The sequence below is a fragment of the Rhipicephalus sanguineus genome, chromosome 11, assembly GCF_013339695.2.
Source record: "Rhipicephalus sanguineus isolate Rsan-2018 chromosome 11, BIME_Rsan_1.4, whole genome shotgun sequence".
NCBI lineage: Eukaryota > Metazoa > Arthropoda > Arachnida > Ixodida > Ixodidae > Rhipicephalus > Rhipicephalus sanguineus.
Genome location: NC_051186.1, coordinates 136,480,037 through 136,503,605, shown reverse-complemented (window position 1 = coordinate 136,503,605; position 23,569 = coordinate 136,480,037). Strand labels below are relative to the sequence as shown.

Below are 23,569 nucleotides of genomic sequence, written 5' to 3'. Positions count from 1 at the left end.
GACCCACTACGAGGGAAGAGTGGCCGAGGGCCAGACCCACTACCGGAGCAGCGGCCTGGGCCCACCAGCAGGACGAGGAGATCCCCGGGAGAGGGGTTGGTAAGCGTCAACCACCTTTTCTTGCCTGCCTCTCCCGGCCCGGTCACCAATGCCTCCTGGTGACGACTTCGGGCCCCGGTCCTCGAGACCGCCACCGCCGCCCGGACCTGCCTGGACCCCCGGCTGCTCGGACCTCTGGCCCTGGGCCTGCTGCCTTGGGGACGATGCCTCGACCTCGGAGGTCACCACCTGCTGCAGTGGCGGACCCTGCCACGCCAGGGCCTTCCCAGCCCAGGCCTTCACCATCGGCACCGGCCCGGCGCCGTCGAGCGCCCCCACCGGCGGACTCGTCGTTTCCGGCCGCGATCTTCATCGTTCACCGTAACCTCGGACGGGTCTACCACGTCGGCCTGCTCTTCACCACCTCCGCCGACGCGGTACCATCCCCCACCTTGGCCCGGGGCGTCCTTACGGTGTACCTGCTGTCGCGTAATTAATACCCGAGCCCTAGACCAAGCAGTCTTTTGCTTTATTCCACTGCTCGTGTCTACGTCTTCTTTCTTCTCTTTGTCCTCCTGCTTGTTGCCGAGCGGCCGCAATCGTCCGCAACATATTCCCAAGGGGCCAAGGCGATCACGAGGCAGTTGAATCTCGCTGACTTGCCTCCAGAATGTATTACTTTTGAACGGGTCGTTTTATGGTGTGTCCCGAAGCTAGTCGAAGGGTGCAGATGCGCGCGATGTTATCCCTTCCCGGGTGCACTGCCAGAACCTTGCCCAGCTTCCATAGTAGCGGATGTGTGCCTTCGTCATGCACAAGCACCACGTCACCTTCGTGTTGCCGAGGTAGTTCACGATGAGGCGCGTTGTGCACGGATCGAAGTAGAAGGAGGTAGGACCGCTTCCATCGGCTCCACAGCTCCGCTGTAAGACACTCGCGATAGCGCGCGCGACAGATCAGGTCTTCTCTCGTCGATGACATGCCATAAGAATTGCTTACTTCTTGCGGAAGGCAGATGAGGCGTCTCCCAAGCAAGAAGTGTGACGGAGTCAGCGGTTGCAGTTCATCAGGGCTGCTATGAAAATAAGTAAGAGGTCTGCTGTTTATGACCGCTTCCACTTCGCATAACACCGTAGCGAGGGCCTCAGCGTCGAGACTGTTGCGCCCAAGCGACCGTTTCAACGCGTTTTTTGTCGATCTGATGAGGCGCTCCCACCAGCCTCTCCACCAAGGAGCTCTCTCAGCGATGAACTTCCATTTGATCTTGGTGTTCGCCGCATATTCTCGCAGAGCTGGCAGAATGGTCTTGAGCACTCGCGCTGAGCCGTGAAAAGACAGTGCGTTATCCGAGTAAACGGTGTCGGGGATTCCACGCCTCGAAATAAAACGGCGGAAGGCGAGAAGCGTTGTTGTCGTTGTCATGTCGGTTGTCAATTCCAAGTGGATAGCGTGAGTGACAGCACAGGAGAACATGAGTATGTAGGCCTTTCTGCTAGTAGCAGCCATGTCACGTGTGTAGAAGGGCCCGCAGAAATCCAAACGAACGACAAAAAAAAGGACTGGCTTCCGTGATTCGGTCTCCTGGCAGTGGAGCAAAGGGTGAGGTCTCAGCGACAGGCTTGTAGCGTTTGCAAGGCAAACAACTCCTCAGTACCCTTTGAACGGTCTGTCGTCCTTTCACAACCCAAACCTTCTCTCGAAGCTCGCAAAGCGTGGCCTCTACTCCGCTGTGAAGGACGTGTCCATGCGCGGCTGAAACCACAAGATGGATGAAGGTGTGCCTTGCTGGCAACAGGATTGGGTGGTTGACGTCAAAAAAGGCTGCTAGCTCCGGCAGACGACCTCCAACGCGAAGCAGACCATCTTCGTCCAGGAAAGGATGTAATCGAAGAACTGGGCTCGTGGACGGTAGTTCTTTCTGTGCGCGGAGGGCCTGCACTTCTTCGGAGAACATTTCTTCTTGGACCCTTTGCAACCAGTAGTGTTCTGCCTTGTGAAGCTCTGCTGCTGTTAACGGTCCGGCTGTGGAACACTGTTTCTTTGACGCGTTTGCAGCGAAGCGGTACACCCACCCGGTGACTCTTAGCAGTCTGTTCAGGTTGCTGTACTTGCTTACAGATAATATAGCGTTCGAACCAAAGCCCGCGGGACACACCGACGTTTTTTTCTGGACTCTGTTCGAAGACTGCAAATTCTTCTGAGAATTCAGCGCGCTCAGTAGGCATTGGTTCTTCGGGATCATGAAGCCAGGTTGGACCATGCCACCACATTGTTGACACAAGAAGATGAGGTGATGAAACCCCTCGTGTGACCAAGTCCGCGGGGTTGTCTTTTCCGGAACAGTGATGCCACTGGGTCGGCGATGTCAGGCTATGAATCTCGGAGACTCGATGACGTACAAACAGCTCTCTTTTAAATAAATAAATAAATAAATAGTCTTTATTTTTCCCATGCAAAAAAGGGGGGGAAGGACCACAGACGTTTTCCGAATCCAATGCAATGCCACGAGTGAGTCGGTCCAGAAGTGTACAGGAACGGAGCTTAGCACTGGTACTGTTTTCACGTATGCGCACAACCTTGCGCCGACGACGCATGCTAAGAGCTCTAGACGTGGCAGCGAAATATGTTTAAGTGGTGCCACAGGCTCTTGCTTATGAGGAGCTGTGAGTTCCAGGCGCCGTTTTGTGAGAGCGCCCGTGCGTAGATGCAGGTACCATATGCTCTGGGACTTGCGTCGCAGAACACGTGTAGTTCGATTGAAATCGTTGCATCAGCTGATTGCAGGAATACGTAACGATCGGCGGTATATGGATTCATGCTAGCCAATTCAGTGCACCAACTGTTCCAGCTTGCTTGTTCTTCTGGAGGGAGGGCATCGTCCCATGCGCATTTCTTTCACAAGTCTTGAAACAGTAGCTTTGCCCTGAGCGAAAATGGAGCTAGATAGCCCAACGGATCGTAGACTCTTGCTAACGTCTGGAGCACAATTCGCAATGCCCATAGACGGTCGCGCCGCCAAGCGGAATTCAGGAGCGTCCTCTCGAGGAGGGTCAGTAGACAACAAAATGGCAGCACTGCGCAGTCGCTCCCTTGTTCGGCTGTGCTAACCTCAGTGTTAACGCGTTGGCAAGGAAGGAACACTACGACTTGGCACGTTCCCTGCATCAGTGAACAAACCGGGCACTCCGTGCAGGGGCGTAGCCAGAAATTTTTTTCGGGGGGGTTCAACCATACTTTATGTATGTTCGTGCGTGCGTTTGTATGTGTGCATGCCTATATACGCAAGCAAAATTGAAAAATTTCGGGGGGGGTTTGAACCCCCCCAACCCCCCCCCTTGGCTACGCCCCTGACTCCGTGACACGAGAAATCTGATTCGTTCTTGCGAGGCGCGAAGTTTTCGTGAAAATACGCGGCGACTCGCGCTTTCAATGCTAGCCCACAGCGTACGCATACTATCAGCTTCGCGAGGTTTTCAGTAGTCACGTAGGTTCGTTCAATGTTATCGTCTGACATATTCAGTTGAAGCTCACCCTGTTTTACTTGTATATAGCATTGTTCAGTGTTTCTTGTAGTGCATGAATCCCATAACACTGTACGCGGGAGGTCGCGCCGGCTCGCGATGTGCTCTTGTAAAACTGAGCGATCTCAAGTTGTCGATACATTAAAATATGCATCTATCCTTTGTCAGCAAAGCGCTGTTACTACACTCCGTTTCACACATCAGGTGCAACGCTGTGGAAGCTATGCAAGAAGTTCGGCCAGCAAAATGTGTAAATCCACGTGTCTTCTGCTTGGCCTCCACGATCAGTTCCGGCTGCGCGCTTCCAGTGCTAATCGTGGAGGCCATGCCACAAAAAAAGAAATAGACGCTGAGCGATCCAGAACAAACTACCGAAAACAGTGTAAACAACGGGGTTCGTTTATTTCTTGGACACAAATCACCTTCTTTTATTACACAGCCCATGAACGAAAAAAAAAACACATTACGGGTGGTAAATTCACTGTACCATTTCTTAGTGCGAACGCATCTACAGCAAGAAGTCTCGCTAGCTTCCGTAGCGTTGCACCTGATGTATGAAACGGAGTATAATCGTGCGAGCGACGTCTGCTCCACGCCTTTTTCGAGGACGCGTTGACGCGTCTGCTCCACGCCTTTCGTGGAGCGAACGCTTTACACGCCGTCCTTCGCCAGTGTGTTGGTGTGTTGGTTTCGTAGCCAGCGCTGCGCCGCTTGTTTTTCTACGTTTGTTGATAGGTGGCAGCACACTGCAAGCGATTTGCTCGTTGACCGATCTGAGAGCGAAATGTTCTCCGCGCCCAGGTCACCCAGGCCCAGGCGTCTCTGTAATTGTAAACGTGGTGACGCGGAGTGGTCGAAGTTGTTCGGCGGAGGAAATTCTTCAGATTGCTTTCAGCAGTGATGTTGAAAGAAACCATCCTGACGACGAGGATTTTTCATTGGACGTAGAAGACTGTGAAGGCACCGAGAGTGACAGCGACGGTGAACGATCAGCTGCTAACTCACGAGGAGCGAGTTGCACTTCACGTCCCCTCGTGCGTTATTGTTCTTTCACGCTCGTAAGTCACTTTGATTGTATTTAATGTATAATATCCTTGAGCGAGATCAAACTAAAAGCATAGTTCCTCTTGTGCATTGCATGTATCAATTATTGTGGATATTATGGAGCGCCGCATGCCGCCAACACGCTCGAGCTCGACCAGCGAAGCGAAATGGTTAGAGCGTTGGAACGTGCAGTCACAGCCACAATCCACGCCTCTCGGCTAACTTATTCGACGTTGCGAAAAGGATACGTGTGCATTCTTTTCGATATTCGTGTTTCGATCGTGCTGATCGAGGCTGCAACATGCGAGTGAAGTGAATTGCACACGGCTAGAGTTTCAGCATGGCTGCGGCACAAGCGCTACTGAATGGGAAGTTAAATGCTTGTGTTCCGTTGAAGACGTAACTCCGCGTTCCCGACTGCAATATTAATGACGACGGCGTATTATGTTTGCAAACCATCACCACGTTAAACGTGCGGTCCCGTGCAGCAGCGATGGCGCTACTCGCTGGCGGTCTACTACTGCGGCAAATCCGTAAGGCAGGCTCGGTACAACGTATCTATAAACATTGGCTCGGTACGTACTACCTCGGAGTGCCGTTCTGCTCATACGTCAATTTTAGTTCATGCTGTTTTATGTAGCACGCACAGGATTTCGCAAAGCATCGTTATGCACGGTAACCGGAGCTGAAATATAACATTTCACACCACAGCAAACAATTAGGTGGCGAGTACTTAGCACTTTCCATGGTTTGGGAAAGTAGTTTAGTCTCATATCCAATTCAGCACAGCTCATGACTTCATCCGGTGAAAGCAGCACGGGCCGTACGTCCGCACGTACTATCTGTTCCTATGTTAACAAACGGTTTGACCCTCCTCCTGGCGCCATCTTGAAAAGCACGGCGCGCCACCTATAGTTCGTGGGCATTGCGAATACGCTTGGTCGAAGGCTTGTTCGCAGCGAAGTCCGACGCTTCGCGCACCATGAGGACAATTCTGTCGCCTTCACGTTCCCAAGGTACACCGAGGACATTGATTAGGGTACTCTCTCCGGCTTCGTTTTCAAAAGCAATCTTAAGGAAGATTTTTCGCAAGGCGTGTGCATTGGAAGCCCACTTGCGCAGTTCCATGCTTGCTTCCGAGAATATCTTGCGTGCTTAATTGTACACTGTGGCCGCTTCTTCCACATTCGGAAGTCCCACGATAAGGTCATCGACGTAAAAGGCTTTCTCTAGTAATGCTACAGTCTCAAGATGTTGTTCTCGACAGAGTGCCAGGTGATGTCGAATGGTAGCTGCGAGCAAAAATGGGCTAGACGAGGCTCCGAACGGGACCTGCGTCATTCTCCACGTCACCACAGATGGAGATGGATCACCATCCGAGGGCAACCGATCAATCCAGAGGAATCGCAGCACGTCGCGGTCTTCCGGGCGAATAAGCATCTGCAAGTATGCCTTTTTGATGTCCGCGATAAGGACTACCGGGTGACGTCGGAAGGTGAGTAGCAGCTGCACAATGTCAACTCCAAGCTTCGTACCCTTGAACAGAACATCATTCAGGCAAGGATGGCCAAGCGCGTGCGAGGAAGCGTCAAACACCACCCGAAGTTTTGTAGTAACGGCCTCTCTTCGTATGACGGCATGATGAGGCATATAATACACATTTTCTCTTGGCAGTAGCTTTTCTTCAACTCGCTCTGCGTGGTCTTCGTTAAAATACGCTCTGATTGCCGTGTCATACTGCTTGAGGAGTTCGGGCTGTGGTCTGAACCTATTTAATTGTGCTTGCAGACGGCGCTCCGCCAACCATCGATTGTCGCTGCCGGCAGGTATTCCTGGATCCTTTAACATCAGCGGCACCTGGTAGCGCCCGTCTAGCTTGACAATGCCCTCTTCAAATGCCTCAAGTTCTGGCGGAACCTTGCTCTTTTCCTGAGCAGGTGCTTTGATCCCAATGACGTCGAGACGCCACATCGCAGAAAGATCACAGTCAGGAACTGACTTCGTGCTGCAGTGCAGGAATAGAGCGCTCGCAGATGCTGAACTTCTTTGGCGTTCCGTGGTGCCCTGAACGGTCTAGCCGAACTTGGTTTCCACGGCCGTCAGGTTGCTGGTTAAATGATCAACCTTTCCAGTCGCGACCTTCCAGTAGACGTCGGAACCAAGTAATACGCTTACTTCTTGTGGGTGCCATGTGTCGGGATCAAAGTTGTCTGCTGCATCATAGTTCTTGTCGCACAAAAGCTGCAATATATCAGTGCTGAGCGGCGGGCTTGTAACTGCACACACTTCGGGGACCTCCAAGGCCTCCACGGTTACCTCTATGTCCGTACGTTGGCCTCGTAAAGTCAAAGCTACCCGTCGACTGCACATTAATTCACGGGGCTTCGGGTGGCCGAACGTCAGCAAGGAAAGTTCGGTTCCGATAACCGGGCATCTGAGGTAGAGCACTGCACGGGCCCGGGCCGGCCCAAAAGCCCAGGCACGGCCCGGCCCGCGGGCCGGGCTGGGCCGTCCGAAGCGTTTTTCGGCGGGCCCGGGCTGGGCTCGGGCTTGAAAGTGCGGGCCCGGGCCGGGCCCGGGCTTGAAGCCGCGGGCCTGGGCTGGCCTTGAGGCTGCGGGCCGCACCGGACTCGGACCCGCTCATTAAAAGGCGTAAGTCGGGCCTTCGAGCACACGCGAATGTTATGCATTCCATGGTCTAAGGTATACTGTGCCAAGCTGAAGTGACACGTATATATATATATATATATATATATACGTATATATATATTAACAGCACTAACAATGGGCCAGATCACGGTTGTTCCCATGGGAGGCATAAAGATTTCGGTCTTTTATTCGAGGTTGACGCATACGATAATTTCATTTATATTCCTTGGTATTACGTGCCAAAACCACAATATGATTACGAGGCACGCCGTAGTGGCACCGGATCAATTTCGACCACCTCGAGTTCTCTAACGTGCACCTAAAGATAAGTACATACACGGGTGTTCTTGCATTTCGCCCCCACCAAATTGCGGCCGCCGTGGTCGCGGGAATCGCACCCGCGTCCTAGGACTTAACAGCGAAATAGCTTAACCGCTGAGCTACCACCGCGGGCAAAGCAACATTTCGATGCATGTACACACCGGATTTTCCGTCCGATCGCCGCTACAAAGCGCACGGCATCATTAATAATCATCAACAAATAATATCCTCTAGCGGGCCCGGGTCGGGCCTGGTCATGAACAAGCGCGCCCTGGATTAGTTTAGTAATGAACGCCCGGGCCGGGCTCGGGCTGGGTACGGTCAAGTAGGCCCGGGCCCGGGCCGGGCTCGGGCTGGGTTCGGTCATGTACGCCCGGGCCCGGGCCGGGCTCGGTTCGGTCATGTACGCCCGGGCCCGGCCCGGGCGTACATGACCCGGGCGTCCTGGCCTGCCTTCCTCTCTAACCTCAATTTGTATGCGCAGGCCGCTTAGCATTTCTGCATCCTGACGAGCTCTTTCTTCGGGGGTCGCTATACGGGACGTATCCTGCGCGGCTTCTGTGGACTTCTGCCGGTAGAGGATCGCGAGGTCGTCAGGCAGGCACCTCATTAGGACGCGGTTGAGGACCACGTTGTACTGGTCGGGTGAGACGCCCAAACCGGTCAGTGCCGAGACGCGAAATTGTACCTTGTCGTAGTGTAGGCGAAGTTTGTCGACATCTGCCGAAGACTTGACTGGTGGTAAGGCGAGCAGGTGGTCGATGAGCTCGTTGATGAGCAAGTCGCGTCGACCAAATCGCTCCGTCCACGTCCTGATGGTGATCGCATAATTGTCCTCCGTGAGTCTAATGCCTTCGATGGCTCTCTTCGCGGCGCCACTGAAATACGAGAGGAGGTACTAAATTTCTCAATCGGCAGAAGGTCTTCATTACGGTGGATCGTGGCACTGAAGTGGTCCCAGAAGGTCTGCCAGTCGCGAAGTGTGCCGGAAAATGTAGGTATCTGAAGTTTCGGCAGGACCACTGTGCGATGAGGCGGCACGGTTGCTTGGCCGGGTGTCCCCTCTGTTAGACGAGGTGCAGCGTCAGTGACCTCGGTATGCGCTGAGCTGCCGGCCCCAGCGACGTCGGCGTTTGGTAACGTAGCCTCGGGCCTTGAAGTCCTCGTTGCCGTCGCTGTGTTGGCGTGTTCGCGCAGGAAGAAGCGCGCTCCAGACACGGCATAGGACACCTTCCGGTCGTAGTCTTCCGCGGCCTCGAGCTCTTCGTCATAAGCGTCATCGTCCGTGGTGTCGAGGATTTGCTTGTTGAGGTTGCCGAGCTCGACGTTTTCTGAGTCAGGTATGTAACGTGCGAATCAACTTGAGCGCCATCGGGAGCCGTGGCCTGAAGTTCGTCGGTCAGGAGCGTAATGGTTCGTGTGACGCTGGCCCTGACGACGCCACGGTTCTTGCGGAGCCGCTCCAACGATGCCATGGAAGCTGTAAATCTTGGAAGGGCGATGACCGGGGGATTTTCGGCACCAGAAAGAATGTCGCGTAATTAATACCCGAGCCCTAGACCAAGAATTCTTTCTCTTTATTCCACTGCTCGTGTCTACGTCTTCTTTCTTCTCTTTGTCCTCCTGCTTGTTGCCGCGTGGCCGCAATCGTCCGCAACACCTGCCGGTTCCGCCTGTACTGCGCTGCATCCGCCGCGGCTACAGCACTTCGTACGGCGGGGCATCCTGGACCTCACGAGTGCAGTCCCTGCGTAGTCATCTCGAACGCGAGCATGGTGTTCGAGTCGAGGAGCGCGTGTACCTTTGTTCCGTTTGTTCGGCGACGCTCCCTGCTCGACCTTCCGCCCACCCGTGCCTCGCTACCGGCGTTCTACCAGCCACCCCAGCAGACCCTAGGCACCGCTGCGTCCGCTGTCCCCAGGCCTTCCCGTCGGCTCGCGGTTTCATGAACCACGAGCGCTGGCATGACATCAGGACGCCGTGGGAGCCGCGGCAGGCCACCGGTCCCGCCCCTGACAACCCACCGGCCCTCCTCCTGTGCCAACATCTCCTCTGAGCCCGCCTTCGGATGACGTCCTCCTACTGGGCGTCGAGGGCTCCCCGGTCACCGTTCCCGAAGAGCCCGGCTCGCCGTCGAAAACCAGCGGGGTCTGACCCCCGCCCACCCCGCCGCCCTACCAGGATTTGGTGTCGCTTCCCGGCTCTCCATCGGCCAGTCCCCTCGTCCGGGACCGCGTCGCCGGAAGACTCCGAGCTGGCGGGCATCGACGACGGGTTGTGGCACCTCCAGTTGACGCGCCGGCCATGGACCTCCCGCCCGACAACACTTCCTTGCTCGGTGCGCAGGCCCGCATACTGCGAGGGCTCCTTCGAGAGCCCCCACGGACGTGACTTGGTCGCACTGTGGAGAGGCGTGGACGCCAGCGGTTGCGTTGGCAGCAGAGGCAGTGCGTTTGCCCCCTCTGATGCCTAACCGGACCTCAAGGCCCATAAATCTAGCCAACGCCGCTGACATACAGCGCTTGTACCGGCGCAACCGCCGCCGGGCGGTTTGGCTGGTTTTGGAAGGCCAAAGTATAGATTTACAATGCTTTATTTCATGTCCACTTAAATTATTACGCTTTAATGTGGAGCACAACCACTACAAATAACATACGTGGAGTTGTGATGCTACAGAAGAAGACTATTTGCTATATTGGCAACATACACTATTACTCTAGGACCAGAGAAACGTTTCATAAGTACAATGTTATTAGAATTGACAACCTCTATACTTTTCGTTTATTACATACCGCGCGATATGCTTCTGAATCCCTCAAGAACTATATAAAACAGTTGGCATCTTTAGAACGTCGTAGAATTTATGCGAACACAAGGAACCCTGAGATATGGTCAGTTCCATATTTCTGGACGCAGTACAAACATCAATCTTTGGTGTATAACCTACCATCTACTTTAAATAAATATGAAGTGTAAAGGCCTTTATTGACGGCTGGATTGACGGCGACGATGCACAACAGTCACGACGGAGCGCAGACTCGCACGAGCACGAGGGGCGTGCTTTTCGAGAAGAGGCGAAGAGGGCGACCCACTAGAAGGCGCTGGAGAGGACGGCCCATTACAAGGTTCCAATGCTTCTCTACAATTACCCCGCGTACGAAAAGGGAGCCGTCTGGCGACCTAGCAGCTGGTCACTATGAGCGGGTCATGGTAGGGCTTGAGGCTCTCCACGTTGACAATGTCGCGCCCTCGACGGCGCATGTCGGAAGATGGGTCGATGGGTTCAATCAGGTAGTTGACCGGGGATGTGCGTTCGACGACACGGTGGGGGCCTTCATATTTGGGCAGCAGTTTGGGAGAGAGGCCAGTTGCAGTGGTAGGGACCGGGAACCATACGAGTGCTCCAGGTAGAAACGTGGGTGCAGAAGTGTTGGTCTCACCGCGGATGCTTTTCTGCCGCTCTTGGTCCTGCGTAGTAAAGGTCTTCGCAAGCTCGCGACACTCCTCAACAAGTCTGGCTGTGGCAGAAATAGGCGCACACTCAGATCGATCCGGCTTGCATGGAAGGATTGTGTCGATTGTGTGCGACGGGTGCCTGCCGTACTATAGGAAAAACGGTGAGAAACCAGTGGTGCTTTGAGGGGCGGTATTGTAGGCGTAGGTGACGAAAGGTAGAATGGAATCCCAATTTGTGTGATCGGCGGCAACATACATCGAGAGCATGTCGCCGAGCGTGCGGTTAAAGCGTTCCGTGAGCCCATTCGTCTGCGGGTGGCAAGCAGTAGTTTTGCGGTGAACAACGTTGCACTCTTTGAGGATGGCTTCGACGACTTCCGACAGGAAGACACGGCCTCGATCGCTGAGCATCTCCTGGGGTGGACCGTGGCGCAGCATGAACCGGCGGGGCAGAAAGAAGGCTACATCGCGCGCTGCAGCCGCTGGGAGGGCGGCAGTTTCGGCGTATCGCGTAAGGTGGTCTACAGCGACGATGGCCCAGCGGTTACCAGCCGAAGTCAGAGGGAGTGGCCCATACAAGTCGATGCCAACGCGCCCAAACGGCCGGTCAGGGCAAGGGAAAGGTTGCAGACCTGCTGGTGACTGGTGCGTTGAAGTTTTGCGGCGCTGACAATCGATGCAGGAGCGAACGAACTTCTGCACGTAGCGGTACATGCCTCGCCAAAAGTACCGTTGGCGAATGCGGTGGTATGTTTTCGATACCCCAGAGTGCGCACACTGCGGATCAGCGTGGAACGATTCGCATATTTCAGAACGCAGACTGCGGGGTATTACTAGTAGCCACTGGCGGCCGTCGGCGTTGTAATTGCGTCGGTGGAGGAGGTCGTCGCGAATGGCGAAATGGTGGGCTTGACGACGCAACGCGCGAGTGGATGGTGTTGCCGAAGGATCAGTGAGCAAGTCTAGCAGTGAAGCGATCCACTGATCCTTGCGCTGTTCGGTAGCGATAGTGTGAACGTCGATGGAAGAAACGGCATTGTGAGACATTGAGCTGTGGGTATTGTCGTCAGGCAAGGGGGAGCGCGAGAGTGCGTCGGCGTCAGCATCCTGGCGTCCGTTGCGGTACAGCACGCGGATATCGTAGTCCTGTAGGCGAAGTGCCCAGCGGGCGAGGCGGCCTGATGGATCCTTCAATGATGACAACCAGCAGAGTGCATGGTGGTCGGTGATGACATCAAATGGGCGACCATACAAATAAGGTCGGAACATCGTAAGGGCCCAGATGATCGCTAGGCATTCCTTTTCGGTGACGGTGTAATTGGTCTCGGCTTTGGTGAGCGTACGACTTGCATATGCCACGACATATTCAGGGAACCCTGGTTTGCGCTGCGCAAGGACAGCGCCAAGGCCAACACCGCTGGCGTCTGTGTGTACCTCTGTAGGGGCCGTAGGGTCGTAGTGGCGTAGTATGGGAGGCGACGTCAACAGACGACGGAGCTTCGCGAAAGCGTCGTCGCACTCTGACGACCATGAATTGAGGGACCCGTTACTTCCGAGAAGCTTCGTCAGCGGGGATATGACGGTCGCGAAGTTTCGAATGAAGCGCCGAAAGTAGGAACACAGTCCTACGAAACTGCGCAGTTCTTTGACGGACGTAGGTTTGGGGAACTCGAAGCTTGGCTGGATCGGGAAGAATACCGTCCTTGGACACGACGTAACCGAGTATTGTCAGCTGCCGTGCTGCAAATCGGCACTTCTTTAGATTCAGTTGTAGACCGGCGTCGCTCAAGCGCGTCAAAACATGCCGCAGGCGTTGAAGATGCGTGGAGAAGTCCGGAGCGAAAACAACGACGTCGTCGAGGTAGCACAAGCATGTGTGCCATTTCAGCAGCGCATCGACGCGGTCGATACGCTGCTGCAGAGCTTCGGGGGATGTCGCCAGAAGGGTGAGATCGTCCGCGTATGCGAGGATGTGGTGGTCGGTATCCTCGCCTTCAACATCGCGGACGAACGGGTCGACGACCATGTTGAATAATAGTCCGCTCAGCGGACAACCCTGGCGGAGGCCAGCCCTGATGGGAACGGGCTCGGAGGTGCCATCCGCCGCAACGAGGCAGGTGGAGTTGTCCGTGTAGAGGTCTTGAATCAAGGCCGCGAATGTGTCGCCGGCGCCGGCACCACGAAGGGCGTCGAGAAGAGCCTGGTGGGTGACCGTGCCATACGCATTCGTGAAGCCTAGTAACGCTGCGCATAGGTCAGCGCCTCCAGACCGGGCCGCGTCGAGACGGTGTTGAAACACATAGTTTTGCTCGAACACGCCGTCGTATGGTAAGAATCCCTTCTGGCAAGGTGAAAGGACGCTGTGCAGCAAGATCCAATCCTGGAGACGCGCGGCGAGGCACTTGGCGTAGAGCTTGCTAGCCGTGCTACCCAAGGCTATGGGTCGCCAATTGCTCGGCACTTGCGGGTCGCTTTTCTTGTGGATCAAGACAGTGCGGGATGTTCGCCAGGCGTCCGCGGTGCGACGATGGTGAACGCACGCGTTGATGAGTGCGCACAGGAACTTGGCCTCCGGGTCGACTGTCCGCCAGTGGTTGTAGGTAAGGCGGTCGGCTCCCGGAGCGGTATTTTCTGATTTTCGCAGTCGTAGGAGGACGTCGTCGGGGACAAAGGGGTCGTGTCCGCCGGGTTGGGAGCGGGTGTGCGGCGGAAGAGGATGGAGGTATCCGCGTTGCGCTCGTACCAGGTGGTTCCCCAATGCTCGCAGAGCTCCTGGAGGGGAATGGCACACTGTGTGGATGGGCCCTCGAGGATGAGCCTTACTGCGCGTCGTCGATTGCGCTTGTAAAGCCGCTGGATGTCCGCGGCGTTGGCTGGGTTGGTATGCCGCTGTGGGCGACCTGGGACCAGTGGCCGAAGGCGGACCGCTTCAGTCGCAATCTCGACGGCTTGTGACCAAGCAGCCTCGCACTCTGCCCAGGAATCTTCGGATGGAGGCTCGCGGAGAAGACGACGGAGTGTTCTTGTCTGCTCCGCCAGGAGAGCCGAATGGTCCGGGGGTAGGTCGACGTTGACGGTGTCTTGGGAATCCACGTCACTGGCGTGGTCCGTGTCTATCGGAGTGGAAGCCCCAGATGACAGGTGAAGTGGGGGGCTAGCCACGTCCAAAGATGCGAGAGGTACTGGGATCGATACCCCGCACCTCCACCACTTTGTAAAGGCCTTTATTGACGGCTGGATTGACGGCGACGATGCACAACAGTCACGACGGAGCGCAGACTCGCACGAGCACGAGGGGCGTGCTCTTCGAGAAGAGGCGAAGAGGGCGACCCACTAGAAGGCGCTGGAGAGGACGGCCCATTACAAGGTTCCAATGCGTCTCTACAGTAGATATTCACACGTTCAGTAGAAGACTTGCGCTTATATTTCGTTGACCTGTAATGTCACATACTGTGACATTCTGTGTAATTGCATTGTGTGTAACTTATGTCGTTTCTTTTACCATAGTCACTCTGCTTACATGAATTTCTTGCTGTGTTATATGGCCAGTGTTTTATTTTGTTCCAAATAGCTAGTATTGCTACATTAGTACGGTGTTATTATTTTGTGTTATTATTATTTCTGTTTATTACTCATGTTATAGGGGTATACTATTGTGTGTATCATTTTTTACTTATTTACTTTTTTCAACATCTATTATGCACATGTTTTTATTTTTACTGTTCTTCTTTCTGCAATTCTCGTGCAGAAAATACATGTAATCCGCTGTACATGTACTTACGATATGTTATTCTGTTTTACTTGTTGGTTTGCTCGCCACTGCACCGGACTGCTTTTTGTTACGGCCCTGTATAGTCTGGTCGTTGGGTCCCGTCAAGCTACTTATGCAGCTTTTAACCCAACGCAACCATCCACCATATATATATATATATATATATATATATATATATATATATATATATATATATATATATATATACTGGAAAATAAATTGAATTGAAATTGAATTCCCGTTCCTGTACGATCTCTCTGCAGGATCTTCGGGATCACTGAGGCAACACGCGGTCCGCCCCACTACTGACTCCTCACTGCTGTTCCGCCGAGTTCCCGCCCCGGCTGCCCTGGACACCACGGCGTTCACGGCCGACGAGGTGTTGCTCTGATTGCGCAAATCGGAGAACACCGCACCGGGACCTGACCGCCTCACATATCATCATTGGAAGTCCGTCGACCCGGAGGCCCGCTTCCTTTACCTGTTGTTCAACGCCTGTCTTCACCACCGGCGAACGCCCGAGTCCTGGCGTACCTCCCGGACGATCCTAATATATAAGAACGGCGACCTCGACGATCCAAGCAACTGGCGACCTATAGCCATGGGGAGTACGGCAGCTAAACTGTATGTCAAATGCCTAGCCGCCCTTCTCCAAGCGTGGATAGCCCAACACGCGGTACTGTCCCGGTGCCAGAAGGGCTGTCTACGAGCGGACGGCGTCTTCGAGCTAAATGACATCCTCCGACCTCTGTGCGGCACTTCTGGACTTCACCAACGCCTATGGGTCGGTACCCCACCAGGCCCTCCTGGATGCCCTCAGAGGATCCGGTGCCGGAGACGTCTTTACCGACCTGATCGCGGACCTGTGCCGCGATCGTCGCCGCCGAGGGGGACACCGAGCCGGTGCCCATACTGGCCGGTCTACGCCAGGGCTGCCCCCTGAGTGGGCTACTCTTCAACCTGTGGTGGACCCGATCATCCATGACGTCCAAGGCGAGGACGACGCCCACAACATCCTGGTATACGCGGATGATTTGACTCCCCTCGCGCCCAACCCGGACCTTCTTCAGCGCCGCATTGACAGGGTCGAGGTGCTTGCTACCTCCCTCGGCCTGTCTTTAAACCCGGCCAAGTTTTCGTCCCTGCACCTTAGCAGTCGGACACCTGTTGGTATGCGGCCTACCACGTTCATGGTATCGGGCACCCCATCCCAGCACTCCGGGACTACCAGCCCCAGCGCTTTTTTGGGCGCCAGGTTGGATTCCACCCCGTCACCGCAACCGGCAACGTCACTGACGACGCGATCTCCCAGGCACGGGCCATCCTTACATCTATGTCGGCCCCTTGGCAAGGCCTCGATGTCGTCCGTACCTTTGTGTACCCGGCATTGAATTTCGCCATGCGGTGCGCTGTGCTGACAAAGACTGACTGGCGCCGCCTCGACGACGCCGTTCGGCCCCTAGTCAAGCGCAGCCTGTACTTGCCGGAGAACGCGTCGACTCATTACGTATACGGAAGCGCCGCCGCAGGAGCTGTTGGTCTACCTGCTGCAGCCGAGCTGAGCGACATCTTTCGCATCGACTCGGCGTTTAAGCTCCTCACCACTGCTGATAGGGAGCTGCGGGACATGGCGCTCTTGGACGCTTATTCGGTGGTGTCAGGGATGACAAGAGAAGTGGAAACAGAAGAGGAAGGCCAGAGAAGAAATGAATGGAATACGAATAAAGACAAATGGCAAAGGAAAAAGAAGCGACAGGTGCGCGGGGGAGACGCCATCTTGGAGGGCTGGCGCGCGCAGAGGAGAACGGCGGTGAAGGCGACGGTGAAGATAGCCGATGGTCCGCGCAGTCTGGGCCGCCGAAGTACTAGCCTCGGCGAGCAGCGGTCTTCATGATCCGGTCGTCCAGCTGGCCGGCTGTGCGGTGAGCTGCCGGGCCAAGTCAGCGCTTACGCCGCCGACCTTGAACGAGCCCGGGCTTGCGACCACCCGTCTGCCACGCCAACGGTGCAAGGGCCGGATGAGCTGAGACGTTCCAGGAGCACCTGCCGGCGCTAATCTGTCTGCCACCAAAGAAGGACGACGTACGAGTACCTCGCATCATTTGCGGAGCGCGCCCGTCTACACCAGCAAAGACGACGGTACCGACGGACGCGGTGAGCGACGACCTGGTGACAGTGCGACTGATCATCGTAAGCGGTCAACGTTTTACGTCCTACAAACATGAGGTGTTGAGAAGGAATAAGGGACGCGTATAGAACTTGACTGTGATAGGACACGCTAATTATTGTGTTTTGTGGACATAGTTATCTCTATTTATTTCTGTTTTGTGTGTGTAATTGTCTCGTTGAATGGAATGAAGTGTGTGATTATGCCACGCATTGTCGCCTTCATGTGTTAATGGCGCGTGCTCAAACAAAACGTGCCAGGCGTCTTACACATCGTGACAGGTGGCCTCGACAAGGCTCGGCTGGGAGACGACCCGCACCACGCTCGAGGCCTGAGGCCTACCTGTCGGGGTCGATCGAGGGCATCTTCCGGGCTCCTGCCAACCAACTCCGCTCGGTCTGGACGGAGGCGCGTAAAGCGTCTCGACGCCTTCGAGTCGTCTGGACCCTGGAGGCTGACAACGCCCGCATCGCGTGTGGTGACGTCACCCTGACGCCCATTCACCACTGCCCCGTCATGCGGTAAATCCGGGAAGTCCTCGCTACTGAACGAGACCGGGCCCTTCATGAGCAAGCCAATCAGGATAAGGTGATGGCCTGCGTGGCGGCGGATCGCGCCAGCTCGCATTTCATGCGGACTGGCGCATTTACCCACTTCGCCGAATGGCGCTTCATCCATCGCGCCAGCCTGAACCTGCTGCACCTCAACGGCGCCACCATGTGGGGACCCCCGGACCGTCACCAGCGATGTCGCACCTGTGGATACCAGCGGGAGACCCTGCCGCACGTGCTGTGCCACTGCAAGGCGAGGAGCGCCTTGTACACGGCGCGGCACAATGCAGTGGTCGCCCGCCTCCGTGCCGCAGCGGCCGCCAACTACTCGGTGGCCTGTGAGAATCGGCCGGTCGGAGACACGGGCTTGCGGCCCGACCTTCTGCTGGTACGCGGCGAGGAGGCGCTTGTCATCGACGTGGCGTGTCCGTTCGAGAACACGCCAGCCGCCTTCGCCAACACCCGCAACGACAAGACCGCCAAATACGAGCCCGTCGCCGCACACCTCCGGCGCCGCTACCTAGGTGTCGCGGTGGCAGCAGCCATCGTGGGAGCTCTCGGCGCCTGGGACCCCGAGAACGACCGTGTGCTGCGCCACATCTGTTCTCGCCCCTACGCTCGCCTCTTCAAGAAGCTTTGCGTGAGCGAGGTGATCGCGGCGTCCCGCGCGGTGTACCACGTGCACCTGCGGCCCAGCCGCTCGTAATGCCCTTCCCCATCTGCGCTTGTACAGTGCGTTGTGCCGTGATTAGCGTGCGTGTTCCTGTGTCCGCGTGTCCTACCTCGCGTTGACTTGTGCCTTCGGTCCTGCCTCTTCGTCTGTCACGCCCGTCTATCGTAGGGACTGGTCTCGCAGTTTTATGTTCTCTTCTTGACAAGAACAGCTTTTCACTGGAGATAATGCCCTTCGCGCCTTGCCCGAAGCATTACCACAAATAAAGTCTGTTGTTGTCAGCTCTGATACGGGTCCTATATCGACCCAAGATATTAACTTCTTTTTGGAATGGGGTGGAGTACTTGCATCTCCATGATCGGCCATTGCGCTATCGGGTTATTGCACTATCTCCAGGATCGGGCCACTCGCCCCCCGGGGGTGAGAAAATTACATTCTACAACGAGGTGAAAGTGTGAGTGTACTAATCGTGAAATGTATGCTTTGACTGGAAAAGTTTCCTCACGCTGGTGTTCACCCGCTCGCCCGCCCCGGCTGACGCGGTTTTTGCGTGCGCTCGTTCGCGTGCGCGGCGAATGTTTCGCCCTTCGTGCACACGTGGTGCTTGCTCCAGCTCGTTGTTTGTGTGAAAGCTATTGCGTGACGGTGCTGTTAGTGTTTTTAAATGCGAAGCATTTCTTAGCGAACCTCAGGCACTTTGGCCGTTTCTATCTACGTATCTATCTATCTAGCCGCCTACGTCTGGGCGCTCTCCTGGTCGTCTCCATAACTTGTAATAAACCAAAATTGGCACAGCAGGGGATCAGTGTATGACGAACACGATTCACTCGTCATGACATGTATAACGCTAAATGCCTGTCGCGTACGTGGTGAAACCCTTTCTCTCAGTCACATGTGGCACACACCTGTAAACCAGAGTTAATGTTATGCGGGTATGCGCCGCAGGTTATACAGAGCCTCAACCAACACAGTACCGCGAACACACACATTGACACGCAAGGAAAGTGATAATAATAATAATTGTTGGGGTTTTATGTCCCAAAACCACGATATGATTATGAAAGACGCCGTAGCGAAGGGCTCCGGAAATTTTGACCATCGAGTATTCTTTAACGTGTACCGAGATCGCCAGTACACGGGCATCTAACATTTTGCCTCCAGCGAAATGCGACCGCCGGGGCCGGGATCGAACCCACGACCTTCCGGTCAGCAGCCGAGCACCGTAACCGCTACACCACCGCGGCGGACGGAAGGAAAGTGTGGAAGCTGAAGACAGAACACCCCTGGAAGACGGTCAAATACCATCCACTCGTACACGTGGTCGGCAACGTGTACAACGTGGATTGCGCATGAACCGGGGTCAATGCTTCCTAATAATAAATCTGCTGAGAGAACCAGGCCTCTCACCATTACCGGTGACTTCAACACTTGGTCCTTACACTGCGTGAAAGACGGCTTGGATGTGGACAGGGCATCAAAAGACCTCGCTGCCACGTTCACGACAGGAGGCGTCATAGATCATTTCATCATAAGAGGCATCCAGGATTTCCACCAGCTGCACTTTACCGCGCACTTCACTACACTTAGACTCCTCATAGCCGTGATCACGAACGGATCCGATTAACAAGTCCGCTCCAGCTGCTGGTACTCACTGATCACGGTGACGATGACCATGTTTAAGAACTGTCGCGAACTTCTTCTACACATACACACGGGTTCGTGAAACGTGCGTGCGTTCTCCGTCATAACGGACAAGTATAAGCATGACAACTGTATCGCGACTGTAAGGTACGTGCAGTGCGCTTGCGCGTGTCACTCGGCTGTGTATATATTAGGGAAACATTCCTGAATGAAGCTTAGTTACGAGTAATATCTGTCCTATGCATCTCTGTCCCTTCTTTGTCCTGTTCGGATTCGCACTATCCAGTATTGAAGAATATAAGCACTACATATCAGCTTACCGCGTCTGGTGTTGGTAACAGGCATGCTGCTGTTGGCATCGTTACGCAACTGTAAGCAACTGGTTATATCATACATGTGCAACTCTTCAACATAGAGGTGTGCGTATACCACATCCACATTACCCTCATTTTGTTACGTTTCGCTCAATGTGAAAAATTACGCCGCAGCCACCATCCCACGCATGCTTCGTATCACATCGATTCCCACGGTACGTGGGATCTGCCGAATTTTTGCACTAGGGAGGGGTCTGAGACGAGAGGACACCAATTTTGGCACTCTGTGGTGTTGAAGAACTATGAAGATCTTGTGCACAATGGGACAAATGAAGGTTTTTATTTTTATTTTGCATCTTTGTGCGTGCGTGTGTTTACTGCACAGATTTGAAGCAGCACCCATACAGCTGCACACGCAAGGATACCCTTTTCGTCGCCTTCCGCTTGATGAAACCAAAGCAAACGACGGATGAACAAACATGCGCTGTCGCAAACGACAGATGTAACATGTGCTCTCATCACCAGCGCAATGGCCGAGAGCACAAATTCAATTCAATTCAATTCAATTTTCATTCAACATCTGACAGATCTTTGGTGCACGGACAAAAAGCCTGAAAAGGCTTGACTAGAACCGTTCACCACACTATGGCATACAGTGGTGTGAAATTTCAACAACAATAGAGGTAGAAAGCAACGCATAAGGAATAAAAAGCACAAAGGAAGTACGTAAAGGCATCAATGAAGGAAAAACCATACATACACATCAGAACTACAAGAACTTTGCTAGTTTACTATTCTTACTAATTGATATATTTAATCCGTATGTATCAAAACAACTGGAAATTCGTTAAATTTTAAATCAAGGCAACAAACATATGTAGCACAATGAACAAAAAGAAACAATCACAGTTGCACATACATATTGCGTAACTCATTCAAAGCCATTAAACCTACGTCCGTACCATCTCTGGCAAGTTCATTTAGCAATGTAGGTAATGTGCACCTGAGCATTTGCTTTCCATAAGTCGTGCGGCATTTTCGAACTTTCCATATCTCAGGATGGGGTGTGTGGTATGCAGGGTCATTTTTTGTCAATTTGGCCAATGTATTTAGAAGGGAAATTTTTTTTTGTTTCCAACTTGTGTTGCCGAAGTAGTCTGAAATTGTAAATGTTTTGTACGCTTACAATTTTAAGCTTTTCGAACATGCCCGGTGTGTGACTTAGGTAAGGAGCGTTAGAATCTATGCGTATTCGACGCTTTTCTTGTAAGGGAAGTTTTTTTTTATATTTTCTTTTGTTGTCGTCTCCCAGACTACTGCACCATAGGTCAGAGTTGAGGAAAATAGAACATTGTATAAAATATTGTCAATTGAAAGATGGAGGGTAAAGCAATGTCGACGCATGAGGCCAATTACTTTTGAAAGCTTTTTCAGCAAGTAATTAATCAGATCATCCCAAGACCAGTTACTCGTGAAAAATACGCCTAGCGTTTTGAAGCTATTCAAAACTTCTATTTCAGAATTGTTGAGCACTAATCGGGGGACTGCACAGCATTTGTTTCGCGGGAGAAATAAAACTGCCTTAGTTTTACTGATGTTTTAGCTGGGTGATTCCACGTAAGATCGAACAAACGATGGCTGGTCGACCTCTTAAATTTATTTCAAAATTTTATATATTATTGCCTGATGAGTAGAAAAAAGAGATCCGCAATTTGTTTTGCCGCCAAAAATTTTTTCGAAGCACAGGAAATCAATAATGACGAAGAGGTGGAGTGGAGTGCTCATCCGCTCTGCTCTTTTGGCCAAGTTTCGTTATTAATTGCACAAAATATAATAAAGTTAGGTAGCTGAAATACCTTTAACTAAATATATGCATGTTTTTTCTTCTGCTCAGTTTTTAGTTTTTATGTGTAGTGTAGATGTGTTTATAAAAAACCTCGAAAATGGCCCAGGAAACGTTATTTTCTTTACTTTGAACGTCTTTAACTCAAAAAAGCCTCGTAGCAGAGCGACAAATATTCCGCATTACGTTCTTCGCATGCTTATCTACCAAACTGCCGAATCTTATATTTATATAACGTTTCAGTAAAGTGATCTGATCGGACGAAGTTCAAGAAAACACCGAACAATGGAAATTTCTGATGACAATTAAAAAAACATTTTTACATTCCTAAACTTTGTCCACTTATTCTCCTCTCCGTCAACTTCCACAGTCATCAAAAACATGTTGCATAATGTCGTTGCACTGATAGTTACGGCCCCTCCAATAGGACCCTTAGGCAAAGATTGGCAAACCCGACTTCTTGCCCAGCAAGTGTATAAAATACAGGCAGGATTAAATTCCGTTTTATTAAAAGGCCAGCAGTACCGAAAATATGTTGCCGGCACTGAAGACGTTAATTTTAAAATTATTTGGTCACTGCAGCGGCCACGAGCGTGGGACTACCGAGCAGGCACGCGCGCACCCGAGATGCTCGTTGTAATAGACGGTTTCCGGCTAAACCACGAGCGCGTGGCGGTGGAAGCCGTAGGACCACCCGTCACTTTTGTAAACGTGTACCGTTTCCCTGCCTACCTACCCGACGACGTCTTGACAAACGCCCTTACCCAGTACGGCAAGATCAAGAGCGTGAGCGTCGCCACAGTGGCTAGCCGCCAGAATAAACTGAACGGTGTCCGAATTGTAAAGATGGAGATGAGCAGGCCGGTTCCTAATATCACAACAATGCAGGGGCACCGTGTCATGTTTGAGTACCGCGGCATGCGACGTTTGTTCGCTCGTTGCAGAGATGTCGGCCACGTGGCCACCGCCTGCACGGCCTCGTACTGCAAGCGATGCGGCTCTTTGGGGCACGACACGGAAGGCAGCTCGCGGCTTCCCCGCCACGAACAAAACCGCCCCTAACCGTAACCAAGCCAGCGGAACTGCCTTGTCTAGGGTGCTCGTGCCAACATCTGGCCTCCAGGTCTTAAAAACCCAAGACCCAGCCTCCGACGAGGAAAGAGGCACCCAACTACTGGGACGGCGACACGGAAAAGGAGGACAACGCCAGGAACGCCACGACGTCGTCGTCAGCGCCCGAAGGCGACCAGCGTGAACGCGCAGAGGACTCGGCCAGTGCGACCTGTGAAAGCGGCATCACGGCTATTAGCCTGTCGGACTCCAGCTCAACCGATCCGTCGCCCAATTCATCACCCGCGGAGCACTCAAGCAACGAAGAACAAGAAGTCGCCACGATCGCAGGGATCCCCGGCGGCGACGGTCTTACACCCCCACATGAAACTAGCGAAGGCAACGCACCGCAAACACCCGAAGGCACACATGCCGTAGCGCCCCCCTCCCCCTTGTTTTCGACCCCTTCTTTTGTTCTTTTCTAATGGCCCGGAGCAGCGGGACGATGGCAACTTTAAGTTCGCCACT

The 23,569-nt window shown here is 53.6% G+C and overlaps 3 protein-coding genes across 3 annotated transcripts; 2 read left to right on the top strand and 1 right to left on the bottom strand.

Annotated features, from left to right (window-relative positions):
* Positions 1–5,759: 5,759 nt before the first annotated feature.
* LOC119375442 (uncharacterized) lies at positions 5,760–6,575 on the bottom strand. The gene has a single exon (XM_037645620.1). It carries the CDS (start codon positions 6,573–6,575, stop codon positions 5,760–5,762), a length of 816 nt encoding a protein of 271 aa, XP_037501548.1.
* An 8,958-nt stretch (positions 6,576–15,533) lies between these two features.
* On the top strand, positions 15,534–16,696 carry LOC119375441 (uncharacterized). The gene is made up of 2 exons (XM_037645618.1): positions 15,534–15,972; positions 16,017–16,696. Exons 1-2 carry the CDS (start codon positions 15,534–15,536, stop codon positions 16,694–16,696), a joined length of 1,119 nt encoding a protein of 372 aa, XP_037501546.1.
* An 864-nt stretch (positions 16,697–17,560) lies between these two features.
* Positions 17,561–18,226, top strand: LOC119375440 (uncharacterized). The gene has a single exon (XM_037645617.1). The coding sequence runs from the start codon at positions 17,561–17,563 to the stop codon at positions 18,224–18,226; it is 666 nt and encodes a 221-aa protein (XP_037501545.1).
* The last annotated feature ends 5,343 nt before the right edge of the window (positions 18,227–23,569 follow it).